Raw genomic sequence first — 25,239 nt, forward strand, 5'->3', positions numbered from 1 at the left:
GATTTATACAAAAGGAAAAAGATAATTTTCAATTATTGTAAAGCCAATTTTAACAGACAGTTATTAACTGAAATAGCTATGATATATGATAATAACTATGATTATTGGTTTTCTCTGATTTGAATATTAAAACAAAATAAACAAAACAAGCAAAAAAGATTAATAATATCATTTCCTAAGAATCTATAGGGCCTTTCCATCCTAGCCAGACTGCTGTTAAAGTCCCTTTATAAAGTCAAAATTTTCAAAAGGGTGAGTGAGAGTATAAAGGAGCTCTTCTCCTTTACAGTATAACTGGGAAGGACGAAGAAAAATATAGGGTTCATATGTAAGAACACATTTTGTGGAATGTTTATGTGCTATATAAAATCACATTTTTACTTCTTTGTAAGTTTTATTGTCCTCCAGGTTTAAACAGTATGTGATACTTAGATGGGTGTAAATTTCTATAAGATGCATTTGAGAAAATAGATGAGAGCTATCAAGTTTGGGCAAATCAATTTCACCAATTCACTTCACTCATGTTGTGCCTCTAGGAACCATTATAGGGCTTGTTACCTAACATTAAGGTAGGTTTGAATCAAGGTGAATGGTCAAAAAATATTTCTCCTGGACTACACTATGAATATTATTAAGGATTTTTAAACCATGCAGTTAGTTGCATATACTGGAAACTAAGAAATTAATGAACAAGAATATTGCTCATGAACACCAAGGCTTATTGAAAAGCCAACATGGCTTTAGTGTGGTAATAAGGGCAGAGTACTCCAAGGACTGTAGACCTATTTATTGTACAACAAATTTTACTGATTTTGAAATCTTGCTACAAATATTCATTTACTTCATTGTAGATTATGTGTCTAAGATCTTCAGCAACAATAACAAAGTCCAATTGTGATAATGAAGTGGTTATACGATAACACTAATATACCCTGTGATTAGATCCCGGAAATTTCACTATTCACTTAAGATGCAAAGCTTTGTATGAAATACAAGTCTATAAAAATTTAAGTAAAAACTACATATTTTAAAAAATGAAACTCACTTTTTGAAGTGAAATCTTAGTCATTAGGATATGACTGCCCTAAAATGATTTATATTTGGTCACTGTAAGATTGTTTATAGACTTGCAACTTTTAAAGATCTTTTGACATACCATTACAATGTATGTATCTTACTTTTTTTTCTTTCTTGTTATGTAATTAAATTTCCAGAGGGAAGGAAAGTCAATGATCTCCTGGTAAAGGATATTTTACAGGAGACCAGTTGTAAAAAACTAAAGGACATTCTGCCTGGGAATATATCTTTCTTAAGTCTAGTTCCCTAGTTGCTATAATTTATTATGGTTGTGAAATGCATGAGACCAAATGAAGTCTCCAAATATTTCATAACACTTACATTTTGCCAAAAATAAAGTATTGGTTTACATGAATTATTTAATTAGCATCACTAAACTTTATATCTTTTCTTATTTTTTGGTTGGTCATGGGGCTTGAACTCTGGGCCTGGGTGCTGTCACTGAGCTTTTCAGCTCAAGGTTGAGCACTCTTCTACTTGAAACACATCTCCACTTCTAGGGTGGTTTATTAGAGGTAAGAGACTCACAGACTTTCCTTCCCCGGCTGGCTTTGAACCATGATCCTCAGATCTCAGCATCCTGAGTAGCTAGGACTACAGGCCTGAGCCACTGGAACCTGGCAGAGTTTTTCATTTCTTGATGGCAAGTCAGTATTTGTTGAAGATGAATACAGAGTGTGCTGTTATTTAGCTTATGTCAGGTGGTTTATACTTAGCCATTCATAATCAATTTCAGTCAACTAAAGAATTGGTAAATTATATATAACAGGGAAGTAGGTGGACAAAATAGTTACTAGGTAAATATTCAAATTAACTATATGTACAATGTATGCATGACATCAATTTAACTAACAAAAACATGTCAGGAATTGAACATGTGCCTTGTGCCTATAATCCTAGCTACTGAGGAGGCTGAGATCTGAGGATCATGGTTCAAAGCCAGCCCAGGCAGGGAAGTCCATGAAACTCTTATCTCCAATAAACCACCAGAAAACCAAAAGTGGTGCTGTGGCTCAAGTGGTAGAGGGCTCACCTTGAGATGAAGAGCTGAGGGACAGCCCCCAGGCCCAGAATTCAATCCCCATGACCTACAAAAAAAAAAAAAAAGAATTGAGCATGTTGCTGGGCACTGGTGGCTCATGCCTGTAATCTTAACTACTCAGGATTGCATTTCAAAGACCACCTAGTTAGGAAATTCCAGGAGACTCATCTCCTGTGGCTTAATGGGTAGAGCTCTAGCCTTGAGCAGAAAAGGTTTATGGACTGTGTCTATGTCCTGAGTTTTCAAACCCCAGGGACTGGCACACACATACACACACACTCTACACACACACCACCACCACCACCACCACCACCACCACCACCACTACCACCATCACCACAAATTGATCAGATTTCAGCAATAGAGCAGTTAGGCAATACCAGGTCAGACTATTGTAATGAACTTGCATATTTACTCATGGATTAACACAGGAATCAGAGATAGAAGTGTAATATGTGAAAACATGAGCACTTTTAAGACTTTGCCTTTAAATTACATTAATTTTTAACTGACACAGAAAATTATAGAAATGATACAAATATGTGAGCTACAATGTGATATTTTGGTACTTGCATATTGTTAGGTTTTTAAAAAGAGGTGGTCAAGTAAGAACCACACCACACACGTGGTATTCAGGTAGGTTTATTCATCGTTCTAGTTGGCACCAGGTCATGTTTGCCCTCCATGTGGCTGGGAAAGAGCTGGGAAAGAGGTCTCTGGGCCTGGGCAAGGCCTTATCTAGGGTATGGACAGAGAAAGGTGTGGCCATATCAAATGCAGATGTAACCTCTTCCAGGTGTGCCAGTTGCCTAGGTAACCAAGGTACTGGGTGGAGACTTTGCTGTGAGGAGGGTGGAGTCTGCTCACTCTAGGAGCAGACCTTACACATTAGAATATAGTTAAATATGTTTAAATAAAATATGTTAAAATATCTATGTTTTGGTATTCTTTAATACGTCATTATGGTAAAATATTTCAAAATCTTTTCTTATAACTTTTTGAAACATACACTATAACATTGTTATCCATAGTCACTGCTCTATGTAGTAGAATGTCTTATTCCTAAATATTTTAAAATTAATTGATGCTTTCCCTAATCTCTTCTGCTTCTTGTAACCACCTTTATGCTTTTAACTTCTATGTGATAAACATTTCTTGTGTGTGTGTGTATGTGTGTGTGTGTGAGAGAGAGAGAGAGAGAGAGAGAAAGAAAGAGAAGTAATGTAGTATCTATCTGTGCCAAGCCTTATTCATTTCCATCCATGTAGTCTCAACTGATAGGATTTCATTCTAGTTTTATAGCTGAGGAATGTTCTATTATTTATCTATACATTTTCCTTATCCATTTATTAGTTGATAGATCCCTAGGTGGATTCTTTTTTTAATTAATAAGTTTTTTGTTGTTGTGAAAATACCATACAGTGGAGTTACAATTACATGAGTACATTTCTTATCAAGCATTGTTGCCTCCTCCTTCGTTTCCCCTTACCATCCCTGCCCTCCCATCCCTCCCTGCCTCCCCACCTCCCACTCCTGGCCAAAGTTGTAAAGTTCATTTTTTGATATAATGTCTTGTACATCTCATTGTTACAATGGGTCCACCTGTATCCCTATTTAAACAATTTGCTTTTTCTCCTTCCCCTCCACAAATTATACAAACATCAAATACAATGAAAACAGGGGTTATACCATGGGGGAGGGACATACAAAGCAACAAAGAAATGATCTTATAAATATGTTAGAAACTATAGCAAGAAAGAAAAACAATTTGAGTCCTTATCTTGGGGTTCATTTCACCTAACATGAAATTGTCTGACTGTTTCTGATTGTCTCAGATATACACTAGTTATTGCAAATAAGGGAAACCATGGGACCTATGTTTTGGGGGGCCTGGCTTACTTTACTTAATAAAATCTTTTCCAAGTCTTTTCATTTCCTAACAAATGGGGTAATGTCATTCTTTCAGATGGAGGCATAGAATTCCATTATGTATATAAACCATATTTTCTTGATCCATTCATCTACTGAGGGGCATCTGGGGTTTCTGTTGCTTGTGAATAGTGCTACAGTTAACACAGAAGTGCAGGTATCTCTTTGATATACTGATGCATTTACTTTAGTTATGTACTTAGTAGCAGGATTGCTGGGTCATATGATAATCATGAGGAAACTCTTTATTGTTCCTGTAATATTTGTAAAAATTTATGTTCTCATCAACAATGCACAAGGAATTTCTTGCTTCTTATCCTTGCTAACACTTATTAATATATGTGTTTTTCAAAAATTAAAACAGTTTTAGTTTGACTCAAGTATCCATTGAGAAATAGGGGATCATGAAGGATTAACAGTGAAATCATACAAAATATCTGATATTTACTCATTTTCCATGTTAAATAGTCCTAAATATTTTTGACCAAAAGAATGATGCAGGGATGGGAAGGTGGCTCAAGTGTTAAGAGTGCTAGCCTTGAGCTGAAGAGCTGAGGGACAGCGCCCAGGCCCAGAGTTCAGGCCTCACGACCAGACCCCCCCCAAAAAAAAAGAATGATGCATATCCATCTGTAGCAGTAAACACTTTTTATTGTTGTCGTTTCATTAAACACATTCTAAGAAATATAAAGTGATAACTCATTGTGGTTATAATTTGCACTTTGCTGAGAATTCTGGATGTTGAGCATTTTTTATACATACCTGTTAATCTTTGTATGTCTTATTTTAAGGTCCAGGTCCTTTGATATATAAACATACATATATATATATATATACATATACATATATGTATGTATATATACATATGTACATATGTATATATAGAGAGAAAAATTAATATATGCAAAGCAAATATAATGCACAATTTATTGTAGTATATAACTAATTTTAAAATAATATGTCAAGAGCATTTTGATATAATAGAGCATATATGTAATTTATTTCATAATAGGAATGTAATTTATTATATTTTGGGGAATTTTTCCTAGTGTACATGACAGAATTCAACATTCTTTTCATATGTCTTTATCTATATCCCTGGTATTCCCTTAGGAAAACTCATAAAAGTGAAATATTGAGTTGAAGGAAAGGCATAGTTTTGAGGTTGTTAAAATATTTTAATCTTTAAATTGAAGTGTAAGAGAAGCATAGCAGGGGAGTTCCGGGAAGATGGCGGAGGAGAAGCTGGAATCTGAACAAGCTCTCGCATAGAAAGCAATTTAGAGTTCTAGTGAACAGTCCTAAGCCAGAGAATCACACCAAGTGTGCCATCACAGGACAGAGAGTTAGACAAGAGAGGGGAAGCCAAGGAAATATATCAGCTGCCGCTACGGCGGGGACCACCGCCGCGGGGTCATACCTGAGACACAGAGAGTCGGGGACGAAGGAGCCAGACGCAGCGGACGAGCGGATTCTACTCAACACCAACAAGAACCGACAAGGAGCGGAAATCTTCATCCTGCTGTTTGCAGACCAGAGACGACCCAGGATCCAAGACTCGGCGTGAGTACAAGCCCGACATCCTCACTCCTTCTCAGGAAGCAGAGGAGGGAAGGCTACCCCTCCCCCACCAGCACCGGTGATCTCCATCTTGGATACCGACAAAGCTCGGAGGAGCTGCCAGCTCCAGCTCAGGCCTTGGAATAAAACGAGTCATTTAGCAGGTCACAAGAACTTAACGGCGAAGTGACCCGCCAGACTCAGCACCATCCAGGGAAAAGTCACCCAGCTCAGGCGCCAGCCATTGGAGTGCCTTGCCTCACTGGGGAACCAGAGCCAGAGGCTGCCCCTCCCTCTAGCAGCCACCACAATCAATTGAAAAACAGAAACCCTGAGAATGGCTCCAGGCGGGGCGCTGTGAGCTTTATCACAAAATAGCCCCAGGGAAAAGCTACTGTTTGTTGAAAGGCCTCAACTCTACCCAGAACCTAGCCCCATCACCACATCCCCCTCTTTTGTGACTCTCAAAGCAGATCACCCTCCCAGAAAACTAACCTGGGAGGGGGATCTCAAAATCTTGGGTAAAGCAGAGCATTTTTCTGCCTCTTCCAACCAACCCACTTAAGAAACCAATCAAGCCACAGGACCTCAAGCTGACCAGAGACTCCAACAAGAGACTGGTTAGAGACAAAAGGGAGATACAGGATTCTTCCCACTCCTCCCCCCCCCAAAAAAAAAATCAAAAGACTTTTTTTTTTCTTTTTTTTTTCTTCTTCTTCTTTTCTTTTTTTGCTTGTTTTTTGTTTTTTGCTACCTTATATATATATTTTTTTCCCTTCTAAAACTTTTATTAATCTTTAATTTTTGCCTCTTCTGAAAAAATAATTGTTTTCCAGTAACTTTTTTTTTTCTCATCTTATAATTTTTATTTTAGGAATATGTGAATGAGCGTTTTCCTTTCTTTTCTTGTCTTCTTTCTCTTTTTCTTTCTTTCTTAATTATCTTTTTGTTTTTTGTCTAGCTCTACTGAACTTCTGATCTTTTCTTCTCCCTTTCCCATCCTTAAAGCTTTTCACATCTCCTCTATGTCCCTCCCCTTCTCGGAACATATTCACATTCCTCTCTAAATAGACGGTCTTTTAACTTCTATAATAACATTAATTTTTACGTTTCTATTTTTTTTCTGGTCTCTCTCTCTCTCTCTACTTGCATCCTACCCAACCCATTTCCTGCATTGTGATTAGGACATAGTTAACTCTCCCTGTGCCTCCCCACACCAATCTATTCCTATTTTTTACCCACATCTCTCCCTAATCCTAATAATTTCTGGTTTTCAAAATTCTTTTCTGCGGTTCGAAGTACTTTAACATATAGTTGTTTGATGTTGAATAGAGGTATCTGTTGAACTAGATTGTATCTGTAGACTATTGACTGTACAAACGCAAACTTTGGTTGATGGTTGCCTTAAGATAGTGTTCTAGCATAAAACTGGTGCAATCTTCATCTCAAATGGGCCGAGTAAGCCGGAAAAACACAAGAAAAATGGCAAATTCGGGTATCTCAATTCCCAATCTTGATAAAGAATAATCCAGAGGAGAGTTCCCAAATAGCTCTACAAACACTAATAGCAAACATGATAAATGAGAAGTTTGACAATGTACAAAGGACTCTGTATGAGCGTGATAGGGAGAGAGAGGAGGCATCCCAGAAGTTTATACAGGAATATCATAAGCGTGAGGAAGCTTCTCAAAAACTGATACAGGATTTGCGTGAACAACTTGAGAATGCTCAAAGAGAAAGGGAGGAATGGCGTGAGCAGGCAGAGAACACTCAAAGAGAACTGCAGGATTCCCACGAACGGGAAGAAAGAGAACTGCAGGAATCCCACAGACAGGAAGAAGCTAATCAAAGAGTAATTCAGGAATTGAGAGACCAGGTAGAGAATACACAAAGATCACTAAAGGCATTCATGGAATCCATTAACAAAGAGCTGAAGGAAGTCAGGGAGACCACAAAGGGAAGGCTGAATGGAACCCAACAGAAGGAATGGGAGTCCAAAGAAACCATAACCAATCAACTAAGTGATTTGAGAACAAACACTGAACACCAAATTAAGGAAGTAAAGAAATTCATACAAGACCTAAAACAGAGCTTCAACAAAGAACTTGAAGCCATCAAAGCTGACCAATTAGAAGGAAAAGAGATAAAAAAACAAAGTAGAGAGTCTTGACAGCAGGTTAGACCATGCAGAAGATCGAATCTCAGGGATTGAAGACAGCCTAGATATTATAGAGAAAGAACATACAACCATCTAAGACAAGTCCAAGAAATATGATAGGTCTATCCAACACCTGGAAGACACCATCAGAAGGCCCAATCTAAGGATAATGGGTGTAGAGGAGCACCTAGAAACAGAAGTTAATGGTCTAGGAAGTTTGTTTAACAGGATCCTAGCAGAGAACTTCCCAAACATACAAAAAGATAGGCCTATTCAGATACAAGAAGCTTTTAGAACCCCAAATAGACAAGACCAGAGTAGGACATCCCACCGTCACATTATAATCCACACAGGATCAACCCAGACCAAGGAAAAGATCCTTAAAGCTGTCAGGGAGAAAAGGGTAATCACCTACAAAGGGAAACCAATTAGAATTACCTCAGATTTCTCAGCAGAGACAATCAAAGCAAGAAGAGCCTGGAATGACGTATGCCATGCCCTAAAAACAAATAATTATCAACCAAGAATACTGTACCCAGCTAAACTCTCCTTCATAACTGAAGGCCAAATAAAAACCTTCCATAGCAAAGAAAAATTGAAACAATACATCTCCACCAAACCAGCCCTGCAAAAGATTCTTAAAGATGTCCTACACATAGAAAACCAACAAGACCGCAACAAAGGCCAAGAAACTGCACCCAAACTGAGAATCCAAGAACCTTAGGAAGAACCCAGTTTCCGCAGCCCCCAAGAAGGTGGATAACATGGCAGAAACTCCCAAATACCTCTCAGTACTATCTCTTAACGTTAACGGACTGAACTCTCCAATTAAGCGACATAGACTGTCTAGTTGGATTAAAAAACAAGACCCTTCTATCTGCTGCCTGCAGGAGTCACATCTTGCCCGTAAAAACAAACATATTTTCAAGGTTAAAGGCTGGAACAAAATCTACCAAGCAAACGGCCCTCATAAACAGGTGGGAGTTGCAATCCTAATATCAGATAAAATAGACTTCAAATTAAAATTCGTGAGAAGAGATAAAGAAGGTCGCTACATACTAATTAAAGGATCTCTCCTTCAGGAGGATATTACAATTCTAAATATCTATTCGCCAAACAATGGAGCACCCAAATTTATCAAAGAAACACTACTTTCCCTCAAATCCCATATAGATCCAAAGACATTAATTGTTGGGGATTTTAACACACCACTCTCCCCACTAGATAGATCAACTCGGCAAAAACTCAACAGAGAAACCGCAGATCTAAACAGCTGCATAGATCAACTAGACTTAACAGACATTTACCGAACATTTCACCCAGCAGCATCAGAATACACGTTCTTCTCAGCAGCACATGGAACGTTTTCTAAAATAGACCACATTTTAGGCCACAAAGCAAACTTGTCTAAATTCAGAAACATTGAAGTTATACCTTGCATTCTCTCTGACCACAAGGGAATAAAATTAGAACTCAACACCAAAAGCCACCAAAGAAAGTCCGGTATCACATGGAGGCTGAACAACACACTGCTGAATCATGAGTGAGTCATGGAAGAGATTAGAAAGGAAATTCAAATGTTCATGCTATTCAACAAAAATGAACACACAAATTACCAGCTCCTCTGGGACACAGCAAAGGCAGTACTCAGAGGCAAGTTTATAGCTCTGAGCTCCTACATCAACAAATTGGAGAGATCGGAAACTAACAATTTAATGACACATCTAAACCTCCTTGAAAAAGAGCAGCAAGATAAACCCCAATCCAGTAGACGGAAAGAAATAATCAAAATTAAATCAGAATTAAATGAATTAGAATCCAAAAAAACTATAGAAAGAATCAACAAAACAAAGAGTTGGTTCTTCGAAAAACTTAACAAAATTGACAGACCCTTAGCAAACCTTATCAGAAAAAGGAGAGAACACACCCAAATTAATAAACTCAGAGATGAGAATGAAAACATCACCACAGAAACAACCAAGATTCAGAACATTATAAGGGAATACTTCTCAAAACTTTATGCTAATAAGTTTGAGAACTTGACAGAAATGAACCTTTTCCTAGCAAATATTGACATGCCAAAACTAAACCAAGATGAGTTAAACCAGCTTAACAGGCCCATATCAAGCATTGAAATAGAAACAGCAATAAGAGACCTCCCAGCTAAGAAAAGTCCAGGACCAGATGGTTTTACAGCGGAATTTTACAAGGCCTTCAAAGCAGAGCTCACACCAATACTCCTCCAACTCTTCAATGAAATTGAAAGAGAAAGCTCACTACCGAACACATTCTATGAAGCCATCATAACCCTCATCCCAAAACCAGGCAAGGACTCATCAAAGAAAGAGAACTATAGACCCATTTCTTTGATGAACATTGATGCAAAACTTCTCAACAAAATTTTGGCCAATCGACTTCAACAATTCATCCAAAAAATCATACACCATGATCAAACAGGATTCATTTCAGGGATGCAAAGCTGGTTCAATATACGCAAATCAATTAATATTATTCATCACATCAACAGGAGCAAGAATAAGAACCACATGGTTATCTCAATAGATGCAGAAAAAGCATTTGACAAGATCCAACACCCCTTTATGATGAAGGTTCTGGAAAAATTACTCAAGCTGATTAGAAACTTTGGCAAAGTAGCAGGTTATAAAATTAACCCCCAAAATCAATGGCTTTTCTATATGCCAACAATGAGAAAAGTGTGGCTGAAATTAGGAAAGCAACTCCATTTGTAATAGCCCCACAAAAAATAAAATACCTAGGAATTAACTTAACCAAAGAAGTGAAGGAACTCTATGATGAAAACTTTAAAATCTTGAAAAAGGAAATCAACACAGAACTTAAAAAATGGCAAAACCTCCCATGCTCCTGGATTGGCAAGATTAACATCGTGAAAATGGCAATACTTCCCAAGGCTATCTACAAATTCAACGCGATACCTATCAAAATTCCACCCTCATTCTTCAAGGAAATAGAGGAGGCAATCCAAAAATTCATATGGAACAATAAAAGACCCCGAATAGCAAAAACACTCCTCAACGGAAAGAACACTGCTGGAGGAATATCAATACCAAATTCCAAACTCTACTATAAAGCCATAGTAATCAAAACAGCTTGGTATTGGCATAAGAACAGACCTCAGGACCAATGGAATAGAATTGAAAACCCAGAAATGAATCTACAGACCTATAGCCATCTAATCTTCGATAAGGAAGCTAAAACAATAGAATGGAAGAAAGACAGCCTCTTCAGTAAATGGTGCTGGCAAAATTGGTTAACTACATGTAGAAAACTAAAGCTAGATCCTTATATATCACCTTGCACCAGAATCAACTCCAAATGGATCAAAGACCTTGAACTCAAAGCAGACACTCTGAAAACATTACAGGATGGAATAGGAGAAACCTTAGGTCTCCTTGGCTCAGGCAGAAATTTTCTGAATAGAGACCCGGAAGCACAACAAATCAAAGAAAGTTTGGACAAATGGGATTGCATACGGTTGCAGAGCTTCTGCAGGGCAAATGACATAGCTAGCAAGATCAATAGAAAGCCCACCGATTGGGAGAAGATCTTTACTAGCCATAAAATGGACAAGGGTCTCATATCTAAAATATACTTGGAACTCAAAAAATTAAACCACCCAACAACAAATCCTCAAAGAAACAACTGCCCAATAAATAAGTGGGCAAAAGACTTAAAGAGAAGCTTCTCTGAAGAAGAAAGAAGGATGGCCAATAGACACATGAAGAAATGTTCAACATCCCTAGCCATAAAAGAAATGCAAATCAAAACAACATTGAGATATCACCTCACTCCAGTTAGAACAGCAAAAATCAAGAACTCTAACAACAACAGATGCTGGAGGGGATGTGGACAGAAAGGAACCTTACTTCATTGTTGGTGGGAATGTAAACTTGTTCAACCACTTTGGAAAGCAGTATGGAGGTTCCTCAAAAGACTTCACATAGATCTCCCCTATGATCCAGCAATCCCACTTTTGGGCATTTACCCAAATGTTTACAAACAAGACCACACTAAAGCTACCAGCACAACTATGTTTATTGCAGCATTATTTACCATAGCTAAGATATGGAACCAACCCAGATGCCCCTCAGTAGATGAATGGATCAAGAAAATGTGGTATATATACACAATGGAATTCTATGCCTCCATCAGAAAGAATGACATTTCCCCATTTGTTAGGAAATGGAAAGGCTTGGAAAAAATTATATTAAGTGAAGTAAGCCAGGCCCAAAGAAGCATAGGTCCCATGGTTTCCCTTATTTGTAATATCTAGTATAGGTATGAGTCAAGCAGAAAAGGTCAGATAATGTGATGTTAGGAAAATGAACCCTTAAACATGTATTTTAATGTTTTCGTTTCTTTCATGCATATGTTTCTAACGCATTTATAAGATTATTTCTTTGTTGCTTTGTATGTCCCTCCCCCACAGTGTAACCCTCGCCTTCACTATATTTGATGTCAGTATAACATGTGGAGGAGATGGGGGCAAACAAGTCGTTTAAGGATTCAGGTGGACCTGTTGCAACAATGAGAAGTACAAAATGTCATGTCAAAATCAGCTTTACAATGTCGGTGGGGGGGGGAGGGGGGTATAATTAGGTGGGGGGAGGGGGGAGGCTGGGAAGGGAGGTGAAGGGTAAACAAAGGAGGAGGCTGCAATGCTTGGTAAGAAATGTATGCATTATCCTGCCCATGTAATTGTAGCCCCTCTGTACAGTATGTTCTCAAATAAAATAAAACAATATTAAAAAAAAAAGAGAGAAGCATAGCACAAGAACACAGATTTTAAGAACAACCCTGTTATAATAAAATTTAAATTAAAAAAAGACAGAAGAATGATATGCATTTTGCTACCATGCATATCAAGAATTAGATCATGGTACCCCATTAATGTGTACTTATTATGTTTTATATATCAGTTAAGTTTTCTAATTATAGAATTAACTTAGGAATTTCTCTTATGCCCCTTCCCAGCTATTAACCATGCCTCAGGCACCACTCTCTGCTAAAGTGTAACTACTCTTCTGAATTTTAACACCTAGGTTGATTTTTGGCTATCGAAAATAATGTAAACTTCATCAATTTGTATATGTTTGGCTTCTCCTTTTTAGCATGATATTGTGAAGTTATTCTATACTGTTACATACACCATAATTTGTTTGCTTGTACTCTATACATTATTCTATCATGTGAATGTGCCACAGTTATATCTCCTAGAGTGTTATTATGAATAATGTTGTCATGGTATACATGTATTGTCAATATGTATTGTCAATATGCTTGAAAACAGAATGACTGTGTCTTCTGTGTATGTCTTGAGCTCCTGGAATTACCATAGAACAGTTGTCCAAAGGGGTTGTACCATCTAAAACAGTGTATGAAAATTCTAGTTGTTTAGAACAAAAATATGTTGTTGTTGTTGTTATTTTACTTTACTCCATTTAAACTTTCTGGTGGATGTAATTTGGACATCACATTGTGTTTGAATTTGCAATGCCCTGATGATTAATGCTATTTTATATCCTCTTCTATAAAACGATAGTGCAAATATTTATCCCATTTAAGCACTTAGTTTCCCTTTCAGTTCTTTTGATAGTATGAGGGCTTACTTGGCTTGCTTACTCAGCTGAATACTACTCAAGCCATTCCTACACCTTTGCTTTTTGCTAGTCATTAGAGACCAAGTCTCATAGACTTTTCTGCCTTGATAAGCTTTGAATCTCACCTCCTGAGTAATTAAGATTACAGGCATAAGCCACTGGTATCAAGTTTCTACCTTACCTTTAGATAATATTTCTTTGGGATACAAGTTTATTTATGAATATATTCTTCCAACATAGAACTTTTTTCTTTCTTCTTAAAAATAGCTCTTCAAGAGTGAGGTTCAAGTTGTTTATTTTGTCCTTTATAGTTAATGCTTTCTATGATTTCTTTAATAAATAACTTACTTTGAAATTATTGCAATATTTTCATTTGGAAATGTTCTTTTTTTGCCTCAATATTGAGGTCTATAAAGAATGGGGAGTTGATTTTTTTTTTTTACCTGTAGTACAAATTTAAATATTGTATTTTTCAGCTGGGTACTAATGGCTCAAACGTATAATAATAGCTACTCAGGAATCTGAGATCTGGAAGACTGTGGTTCAAAACTAGCTCATGCAGAAAAGTCAATCAGACTCTCTTGAAAATTACGAGTAAAAAGCTAGGCTGGAGGCATAGATCAAATGGTAGAGAGCAAGCAAGGCAAGAAAGCCGGTGAGCTTGCTAAACTCAGTTAAAACCTCAGTACCACCAAAAAGCAACAGAAAGGAGACAGACAGACAGAAAGGAGGGAGGGAGGGAAGGAGGGAGGGAAAGAAAAAAGGAAGGAAAGAAAAAGAAATCATTTATAAATGAATATCCAGTTATTACATATTGAAAAAATCATCTTTTTTCCACTTAACTAAAATAATATACTGTTTTTCACATCAATATTAAATAGATAAAATTACAGTGAATATAAGAATAACTTTGTTATTCTTAAAAATTCCCTTTGACATTCTTGGCCATTTGTTCTTCCACATAAATCAGAATTGGTAGGGCAAATTCTATTAAAAAATAAGTGCTGTTGCTAAGCATCAGTGAATCATGCTTGTAATTCTAGCTACTCAAGAGGCTGATATCTGAAGATCTGTCACCACCAAATAAACCAGAAGATAGTGAAGCACTAGCCTTGAGTTACAAAAGCTAAGAGACAGCACTCAGGACCAGAGTTCAAACCCTACTATGAGCATACATTTGCACACACACACACACACACACACACACACACACACACACACACACACACACACACACACACACACACACACACACACACACACACACACACACACACAAGCTAGCTCTGGCAATTTTGATTTGGACTGCATGGAATGTCTAGCTTTTTATCAATTGGTATCTTTAAAATGCTGGACCTTCTATTGAATAATAGAATGACTTTGAACAAAAATTATGCATCTACTAAAGTTTAATTTCTCAAAAATTTTGTGGTTTTCAGAGTAAAAGTCTTATTTATTTTATTTATTTATTTTTGTTGGTGATGGGCTTGAACTGTGGGCCTAGGCAATGTCACTCAGCTCTTGAGCCACACACTTCCAGTTTTCTAGTGGTTTATTGCACATAAGAGTTTCACGAACTTTCCTTCATGGGCTGGCTTTGAACTGCGATCCTCAGATCTCAGCATCCTGAATAGCTAGAATTACAGGCATGAGCCACCGGTGCCCTGCTTAAAAGTCTTATTCTTTTATTTATTCCCTAGAAATATAATTTGTGCTTCAGAAAACATAAGATTGCACAGTTTTGACAGATATGTTTGACTGAAAGCAACATAATGGGCAAATGATGAAAATCCATACCTGATTTAAAATGCTTTTCATTAGTGTTTGAAAATTTTCGTTTCTATTAAGTGTTTTCATTTTATCAATTTATCTATTCTCCAGTAGATTTTCTTATTTCATTCACTGAAAGATCTTTCCATATAGTAGACTTTTACCTTTTGTCAGATTGATGCTGTAAATATTCTTCCTTGTCATTTGTTTGAATTTTGTCTATCAACTTTGATTTGTAGATAAGTAATATTATTAGTATAATCATTTTTTCATATTTTTTTCTGAAAAGCTTCTCTACCCTGATATTTTATTCTAGTTCTAGTTTTTGTTAATGCTTTAAATTTCTAGATACCTTTGTATAGGGCATGAAATCAGTAACTAGTATCAGTTTAACTCAAGGCAAACACCTCTGTTTATCTTAAGGTTAGAACTTCTACCCACTTGAAATAAGCTTTCAGAAACTAAATGAATAGAGAAACTAATCGTGTAAAATTAGGTCAGGATATGGTTAGGTACTAAACTATATATTAACACATCAAGGAACTGAATATGTTTCATTGCTTTTTTAACCACAGGGAACATGTTGTATAAAGAACATAGCTTCATGATACTTAAAATGATTATTAGGAAAATATATTCATTTTATTAGTATTTGTGTTTTTTCTATTATGTTTTGCTTTTTTAGTGTTTATATTACCTATAGTTTGTCAGGGATATGAAATAGTAAATATGAAACTAATTAACTTATTAACATAGCACAAAATCTACTTGTATTTAAATCACAAAGCACTTATCCCTATCATTGTTTTCCATAGCTCAATGGAACAAGTCATTAATGTCTTTTGAGGAAGCAAAAAAGAATTGTGAAAATTATGTGTAGGAAATCTGGATTCCCAGCACCATTGCCACCATTATCTAAGTGATATTATCATAAGAAGATAATAAGCATATTATTAACTGATATTTACATATCTTATATTCTTTTAATAGTAACTCATCATCAAAATATATAGTCTAATTTCTTGCTTATAATTGTGGTAAGAAGAAAACCTATTGGTTTTGTTTGTTGAATCAACTGATTTCTTTACAAAGGTAATAGATGTTGTTATTTGGAATTGTAAATAAATATTCTCCTACCCCAATTACTATCTGCTCTTCTTCACCAAGCACTAATTTTACTTTCAGTGATACACATACAAAATATATTCCTAGAAGACCAAATTCTGGGACAATAGTAATGCTTACATGCATTCAATACACATTCTCAAAATAGCTTTCATTCCTGTGAAGATCTCAGGCTCCTAAGTAGCTAGGATTACAGGTGTAAGCTACCAAGTTCGTGCCTGTAATCTTAGCTACTCAGGAGGCTGAGACCTGAAGGATCAAGGTTCCAAGCCAGCACAAGCAGACAAATCCAAGAGACACTTATTTCAAATTACCAGCAAAAAGCCAGAAATGGAAGTGTGGCTCAATTGGTAGAGTGCCTGCCTTTGAGTAAAATAGCCAAGGAAGAAGAGGAGGCAAGGAGAAAGAGGAGGAAGAGGGGCAGAGGGGAACAGGGAAGAGGAGGTAGAAGAAGGAAGGAAAGAATAAAAGAGGGAAAGAGGGAAGAATGAAAAGAAAGAGAACACCAATATATACATCATACCATCCATGTAGAAGAGTCTGCCTGTATTTTCCAGAGCTTTGGCAGCCAGTATATTTTCAAACTTGGATTTTTGCCCATGCAATAGATGAAATTCTCATTTTTGTTTCTTTCACAGCCAAAGCTAAGCTTCTTTTTATGTGGTTAAAATCCATTTATAATTTTTCTGTGAACTATCTATCTTTTGTCCAACTTTCTTTTGGGATTTTTTGGCCTTTTTTACTTATTAATTTGCAGAAGCTCTTTCATGTGTTTAGAAAATTAGTCTTTTAACTGAGATGCTGGTCACAAATATTTTTATTTTCTCCATTTATACTTTGTCCTTTGACTTTGCCTGTGGCTTCCATGATCATGCAGGAGCCTCTGATTTTTACATAGTCTAATTTACTACTATTTTCCCATAATTAAACTTAGTTAACTTGAGGGCACAATTAATATTTTTATGTCATTGAATACAGTAGACATATACCCTTTCTTACATTAAAAAATTATCCTGAATTTGGAAAGTTCCCATAATTCAACAAATATCTGTTAAAGATCTATCATGTGTAGGAGCATAGCTCATCCATAAATCAAAGCTAAGTGGTCAAGGTCAACATACATAACATATAAGCAGTGCTAGGCAGTTATTATGAAGTGAGGAAGCACATAGTCTATGAGAAGCTATCCAATGGCATATCATAATTAACCTGAAGAATCAGTCTCATTAGGAGACATCATTTAATCATTCAGGATATTAGTCAAGGAATTATTTTACCTCTGTAACAATGGAGTAATCTGTTGGAAGGGTAAGAAGGAAATCAACAATCACAGCTAAATGCATACAGATTTCTGTACTTACATATAAAACCTAAGTGAAATGTGCACTATTTTGTGATCAGAAAAAATGAAGTTCATAGCTCAATTTTTAAAGGTTTAGGAAAATATGATGGCTATTATTTCCAGTAGCTTCAGAATCTAGAAGCTCTTATATGCTGTTAGTTGAAGCTGTAAAATGTATTTTAACATGTACTTTTGAGCACAAAATGATCCAATAAAAATAAATTGTTTAGTTTCCGCCTTCTAAATGCAAGAAAAAATAAGTTGGTTATATTAGGTTATATATTACAGACACAAAATTACCATTGTGATATAGCACATCTCTCTTCCTCTCTTTTTCACACACCACAGAAGTCAGAACTACAGATGTAGTTATGGATTTGAACTCATGAAAACAAATAGACCTAGTTCATCTAATAAACTATGTTTACTTGGCTTCCTGGCAGGCAACAAGTCAGTTAAATCAGGTACAGAATTGTGATATGGTCTTTATGTACAGATATGCCACGCTACTACATGAGTAGTATGTTTCTTTTGTCTCTTCACATAGGCAAAGACTGTAGAAGATGAGAGTCAAGGGGTGTGCAAATGGTCTTAAGTAGGAGCCACTACCCCTACTTCCTATTAATTTTTACACAATTTTAATCATATGGATTCAAGCTTTCTATTCCAGTCCCTGGTTTCCCCAGTCTGGGTACACTTCCATAGAACCAAGACAGGCCCCGAAATTCCCATTCATCTGATATGAATGTTTCTAAGGAAACAATGCTGTGGAGCCTAAGGTTGGTCCCAGGCTGGCATGTGTTAGTCCAGGCTTGATGTTAACCATTTAGCCCAGGCTTGATGTTAACCATTTCCTCATGTAGTTACACGATAAAATGTTCATAGTATATATAAATACTCTTACCTTATGTTTCAGTGCACATATTAATTATTTACATTTGATATGACTTTGTGTAAATTTCCAAATTCCTTACCCTATAAATTAATTGATTAGTAAGTTTGGCTGTGAATATTTCTCTTACTCATTCCACATTTCTTGGGTCCAATAAAGAACACAATATTCACTAGTGAGTTTGTATGAAAGTTTCTAAACTATCCCAAAGTATGTGGCAATTTTTAATATTAGCATACTTGCTTATACTTTAATATAATAGAGTTAGTATATGGATACAATCTGCTATTTAAAAGTTCTATATTATTTTACTTGATCAGAACATTATTATGAAACATGTAGTCATAACAGTTTTATTCATATTACAATGTAATATTACATTTATGAAAATAGTATTAATAAGATAGAGTTGCCATTACATGTTTTCATTCTTTATTTCTAAAGTTTTTAATCATTGATATTCTTAAGAAAAGAGCTTACTCTTGCTAATTCTGGCTCTTTATTTATACTTGAGCTTATGGCAATAATTGCTAATGTTCAATGGCTTTATTGTCATTTATTATCATTTTGAGTATTGCTTTAAGCTATTTTCATGTATTATTCTGGTGCTTAGTGTTAGGAAACTGAGTCATGAGGGTATTAGAATAAAGAAAGAGCAGAAATTGACCTCAACAGGGCAGATCAACTTTAAAGGAAAGTTGAAGAGGCACCATGATGACATTAGGAGAGTGAGGCGGGAGGCATGGTGAATGGGGTAGGGGTGACATACCATTGTCCTCAGCCTAAGGATGAGACTTTGAAAGCTTGAGAAAACTGAAAAGCTTTACATTAGGCAAGAATTACTATTAAGATGTATTTTATTATATCTTTTATTTTTATTAATATGTACTAATTGTATTTTTTGGTGGTTCACTGTGATATTTCCATATATATATATATATATATATATATATATATATATATATATATATATATATATAGTACTTGGATAAAATGCACTCCCACTATTGTATTATCTTACTGCCTCTATCACCTCCCTTTTTGAACTTTAACTCATTATATTATATTTAAAGAGCATCATAAAAATTTATATAGCTTATGCTATATATAAAACTTATTTATGGACATAAATCATTATAAACAATAAAAATGTTATATGAATTAAAATTATATATTATATACAATTAAAATATGTAATTTGATGTTTATAAGAATTATAAAATTGTGTACATGTAATTATTTATCTTGTATTTTGATCCTGTTCATTGCCAGTATCTACTACTGTTCCCTTTGTACCTCCCACTGATGACCTCTTCCAGACAGAACCCATTTTATGTTCATGTCTAATTATTATGACAATTGAAATGATTATTTTTATTATCATTTTGGCTCTATATTCTATATATGTGTGAAAGCATGGGATATGTGAATTCATGTGCTGAGTATATCTTATTTAATGTGATTATCTCTACCACCACTCATTTTCCTGAAAATGACATAATTTCCTTCTTCTTTATGGCTGAAAGGTACTCTAGAGTGTGTACCTTCCACATCTTCTTTATTCATTCATCACACAACCAGGATTGAAATCCAAGCAGCCTAATTCTAGGCCCCATCCTTTTTAACATAGTCCCATACAGATTCCGAGGTTTGTCACAATTTCTCATCTGGAAGATCAACATCCATGTAGAAAGTTAGGATACTAATAGTACTGATAGAAGGGTGGCACTGTGTTGATTTAAAATAGAAAATAAATCTGAAAGTTCCATGATGCTGTCATTTGGTAATATCTTATTCTAATCCAAATTTATTTTTACTTTCTATTCCATCACCTACTTCTGTTTTACTTGGTTACATTAGGACTCACAAATAATAGCCCACCAAAATGCTTACTTTACTAATTTTTTTATATATGGAACATTTTCTTTAGTAATTTCCTTCCACATATAAAAAGATAGAAATAAATATAGTAGGAGACAGAATTGCCATACAAGCAACAATTACAGTTTAGCTTAGTTTTAATTTTATGAGGCTCTTTAACTATAAATCATTCATTGGATATTTAGAAGTTCTATGTCACATATCTGACACTAATGCTGACTAACTTGGCTGATTCATTCTTTATAACTGCAGAGACATTGTGCTTGGCATATAATATACAACACACTATTATGGTTAGTAAATTAGTCGATTCATGAAGAATGTCTTCTTTTTCCTTATTGGAGTTGGATATGTATTTGTGGAGGTGTGTGTTTTGAATTTCCAAAAACACATTGGTAAACAAGGGAGGAGGCTACAATGCTTGAAAAGAAATGTACTCATTATCTTGCCCATGTAATTGTAACCCCTCTGTACAGTATTTTCACAGTAAAAAAAAAACACATTGGTGGTTTTAAAGTATAGAATTTTGAGAATATTGCTGAATAGTTTCTAATATTTTTATTAACTTTTTTTTAATTTGTTTTTTGTTGTTGTTGTTGTTGTTGTTGGTCATGGGGCTTGAACTCTGGGCTTGGGCGCTGTCCCTCAGCTCTCCAGCTCAAGGTGAGCGCTCCACTGCTTGAGCCACAGCGCCACTTCTGGTTTTCTAGTCCTTTATTGGAGATAAGAGTCTCACAGACATTCCTGCCTGGGCTGGCTTTGAACCCTGATCCTCAGATCTCAGCCTCCTGAGTAGCTAGGATTACAGGCATGAGCCACTGGTGCCTGGCTTTTTTATTAACTCTTGACATGTAATAAACCTAAGTACTCATCTACATGCTGTTCAAATATACAAATCAGTATGTTTGTATAAAAATATATAACTTCCAAAAATACTTTTGTATCTTTATTGTTTGCTTTATGAGAGCCATTCACCTTTTAATTATTTTCCTTTCAGGTTTCTAGAGCTTTACCTGAGAAACAAACAGAAGTTGAGGCTTACCTGAAAGAGTTTGGGCATCTTGAAGATCAATTAGATTATCTGCTCCTGTGGCTGTCTCCTATAAGGAATCGGTTGGAAATTTATAACCAGCCAGGTCAAACCGGACCTTTTGATATTAAGGTAAAGGCTTCTGGGGCTGGGAATGTAACTCAGTAGTAGAATACTTGTTTAGTGTGCAAGGGACTGTTGGGTTTGAGTCCCAGCACTGCAAAAAGAAATTAAGATAATGAATGTGTGTTTTATTTATTGTTTCCTAATAGAATAACAATATGATTGAATTAATTTTTTCATTCACTGCCATTGTCATTGTTAAAGAAAAAGCAATATTACTTGTTAATGCAGTTTGGAGGACTTTATTTAGGAAATCACAAGTACAATACCCACTGCAGTGGGTGAAGGCAGCAAGTTAAGTTCAAATTTGAGTTCAGCGTGGGAAACTGGAATTCATAGTGTCAGAGCAAGGTAGGGTAGTCAATGGATAGAAAATGACTAAAAGGAATCACATGGAGTGAGGGAAGATTCTGATTAAATAAAGCTATCACGATTCTTTTTGAAGAAAGGCTAGCCTAATCAAACATCACCTGCAGGGTAGTAGAGGATGAGGAACCCAAGCAGATATGGAAGAGGATCAGATACTGAGTAATTGCTATAAAGAATAAGTATCCTTATTTTAGCAAGGATATATTGAACAATTTACTTTTTTGCTAAGACTCAGTTTTATAAGAAAGCACATAGGTAGGCCTTGGAAGTTGAGAAGCTTGTCTAAATTGGTCAACTATAGAATCTTTATCATCATAATTATTTTCATAATGACAATAATGAATTACTATTATTAGTTAACTAGCATTTTCTATTTCTTCCCATCTTTACTAGATCATCTTCATTAAAATCATATCAGTAGAATATTTGTATCATATTTGCTTTTATGAAACACTTCCATCTCTAACTGAACTTTGATTTTTAATCAAAAATTGATTCCTATCTAAAATTCTTAGAAAGGTTTAAGAAAAGTATGTTCAAATCAAGCTAAGGACTAAGGCTAAGAAAGAGATGAACAAGTTTGCTGCAGATAACATGAGTTCTGTTTGCAAAGGACACTTCTCCCTGATGTCTATTTCTATCATTCTGGTATCTTATTCCCAAGAACAGATGGCACTGTCAAAGTCAAAGATGAACATTATTGCACTTGTACAAAACTCAGCCTGTTCAGTGTCATGGTCTTGGATTCACTCTGATACTCAGTTTTCTGGGTAACAAACTGAGTAATCATTAAGAAAATATATACCATAGGCAACAACACTGCCTGCACATTAGTGGTACAGTGGAGATCCTGACATGAAGGTCTAGTTTATGATTGTCCAGTCACCCTGTACCTGAAGCCCATAAAATCACAAAATACAAGACTGGATGAATGCAAAGCACTTAATCAATCCAAGAATACACTCATTCTTGGATATCTCCTGTTTTCCCACTTAGGTAGTATGTAATACATATCCTCAGAGATAAATGACTAGCACCTATTCAGTTCTGCTAAGTCTCATCAATACTCAATAGATAGTACTCAATAAATAATTCCATTGTCATTACACAAGTAATCCTAACAAGGAAGTACAATTATTTGGACCAACCTACAATAACTTCAGCCAGATTCTCACTTATCTTGAATCCACTGTAATCCTAAAGCAAAATATTTCAAAGAGAATATGACATGAATTCTTTCCTCCCAAGCGGAAATAACTTGTTGGAAATCACAGTTTCAAAAGCCTATTTATCAACTTTTACATATAATCTTTGGTTATAATGTATTTTTAGTACAATAATGAAATATATTCAATATTACCTAGTTTTGTTAGTGGAGTATATTTTTTAATTTTTACTATATTTTTATTAAAAAATATTGTACAGAGGGGTTACAGCTACATGAGTAAGGTAATGAATACATTTCGTAGCAAGCATTGTTACCTCCTCCTTTGTTTTCCCCTACCATCCCTTCCCTCCCTACCTCCCCAACTCCTCCTGCCCCACCTCCCACCCCAACATTGTAAAGTTCATTTTCAACATAGTGCCTTGTACATCTTGTCATCACAATGGGTCAATCTGCATCACCATTTAAGCATTCCACTATATCCCTTCCCCTCCCCAAATTACAAAAATGTATATACAAGATGCAGAACACCGGCATCAAATCCAGTGAAAACAGTGGTTATACCGTGGGAGAAGAACATAGAAAAGAAACAAAAGAATCACATAGTGGATTATAAGTACATTAAAAACACTAGCAAGAAAGAAATAAAAAACACTTGTGCCCCTGTCTTGGGTACATTTTGCGTAACATTATCTCATGTGGTCATATGTACATAGCTTTTGACCTTCTCTGCTTGTCCTAGACATGTACTAGTCATTGCAAACAAGGGAAACCATGGGACCTATGTTTCTTTGGGCCTGGCTTACTTCACTTAATAGAATTTTTTCCAAGTCTTTCCATTTCCTAACAAATGGGGCAATGTCATTCTTTCTGATGGAGGCATAGAATTCCATTGTGTATATATACCACATTTTCTTGATAGTAAACTATATTTAGGCAAAAGGACAACAAAATCTCCTGATACAAACATACTGATTTGTCAAGCATGTTGGTGCACAACTGTAATCCCAGCACTTGGGGAGGCTGAGGAAGCATGTTTGAGAGTTCAAAACCAACCTCTAATACATAGAGACACTATCTCAAATATAAACAGATCTTGTTGATTCAATCAAAATAACTTTGTCTTAATCTGTGTCCACACCCCCCCCCAGAATGGTTATTAAATACTGAAAACTCATATTAGTCTTTTCTTTGTCCATAGCCCAACAGCCCATAGGTTTTTAACAGATAAATACCCACAATCTGGAATAAAAACTACTCTTAGCTCTGCTAATGAGTTTCCTTTATCAAAGCTCCAAGTCACTGCTATCTCTGCTGTGAATTGCGTCAGTGTCAGGATATTTTCTTCCCTTTCAAGAGAAAGGTGGTCGTTTCTGTAGTAAAGTCCTTGGCTTCATTTCTTTGTGCATATTCTGAGCTCTATCTATGGAGTACAAATTTCTAAAATGTTCCTCTAGCTTTTATCTTCTGGTTGTGGCTATACCTCAGTCAAAAACAAAACAAAAGGAAAAGGAAACACCACATGCATGCATCTATATAATAACTTAAGAGATTCTTCTAATCAGTCTCAACTCTCTAACTTGCAATCTGGAAATGGTATCCCCTGTGACTAACTAGGACTAATTTTTTATCTCTCTTTGTCTATTTTCTATCTTTACTCCCCATCTAATAAGTGATCTACGAAGTTTATACTGAGTTCTTCTGCTTTAAAGTATGGATTTCAGTCTTTATAGTCTGTTGTACCCCTGTGCTTAAAGAAATTAAACTTTTCTCTTTTCAAATAATGAAGAATGATAATTGTTTTTTTCGCTGCTGAACTTTACCAAAAGACAAAGCTTTCAAACAGCTTTGAGGAGATGCCCACTTTTTGTGCCTATCCTGGGGCTTGAACTCAGGCCTAGGTACTGTCCCTAAGTTTTTTTTGCTAAGGGATAGCACTCTGCCATTTGAGCCACAGCTCTACTTCCTGATTTATTTTGGTGGTTAATTGGAGATAAGAGTCTCATGAACTTTCCTGACTGGGTTGGCTTTGAACCTTGATCCTCAGATCTCAGCCTCCTGAGTAGGTAGGATTACAAGCATGAGTCATCAGTTTCCTGTTTGGACATGGTCATTTTCAACAGAGAAATCAACTGCC

General features: G+C 35.8%; 1 protein-coding gene across 9 annotated transcripts in view; it reads left to right on the forward strand.

The window, feature by feature from the left end:
* Positions 1-25,239, forward strand: part of Dmd (dystrophin) — a 2,040,854-nt gene that overhangs the window by 1,293,108 nt on the left and 722,507 nt on the right. For all 9 annotated transcript variants that reach the window (XM_070040660.1, XM_070040663.1, XM_070040664.1 and 6 more), the window contains one exon: positions 21,413-21,577. In XM_070040660.1, the coding sequence (XP_069896761.1) occupies positions 21,413-21,577 (165 nt within the window). The remainder of the gene's footprint in view (positions 1-21,412; positions 21,578-25,239) is intronic.

The sequence above is a fragment of the Dipodomys merriami genome, unplaced genomic scaffold (assembly GCF_024711535.1).
Source record: "Dipodomys merriami isolate MVZ:Mamm:240054 unplaced genomic scaffold, mDipMer1.0.p SCAF_3, whole genome shotgun sequence".
NCBI lineage: Eukaryota > Metazoa > Chordata > Mammalia > Rodentia > Heteromyidae > Dipodomys > Dipodomys merriami.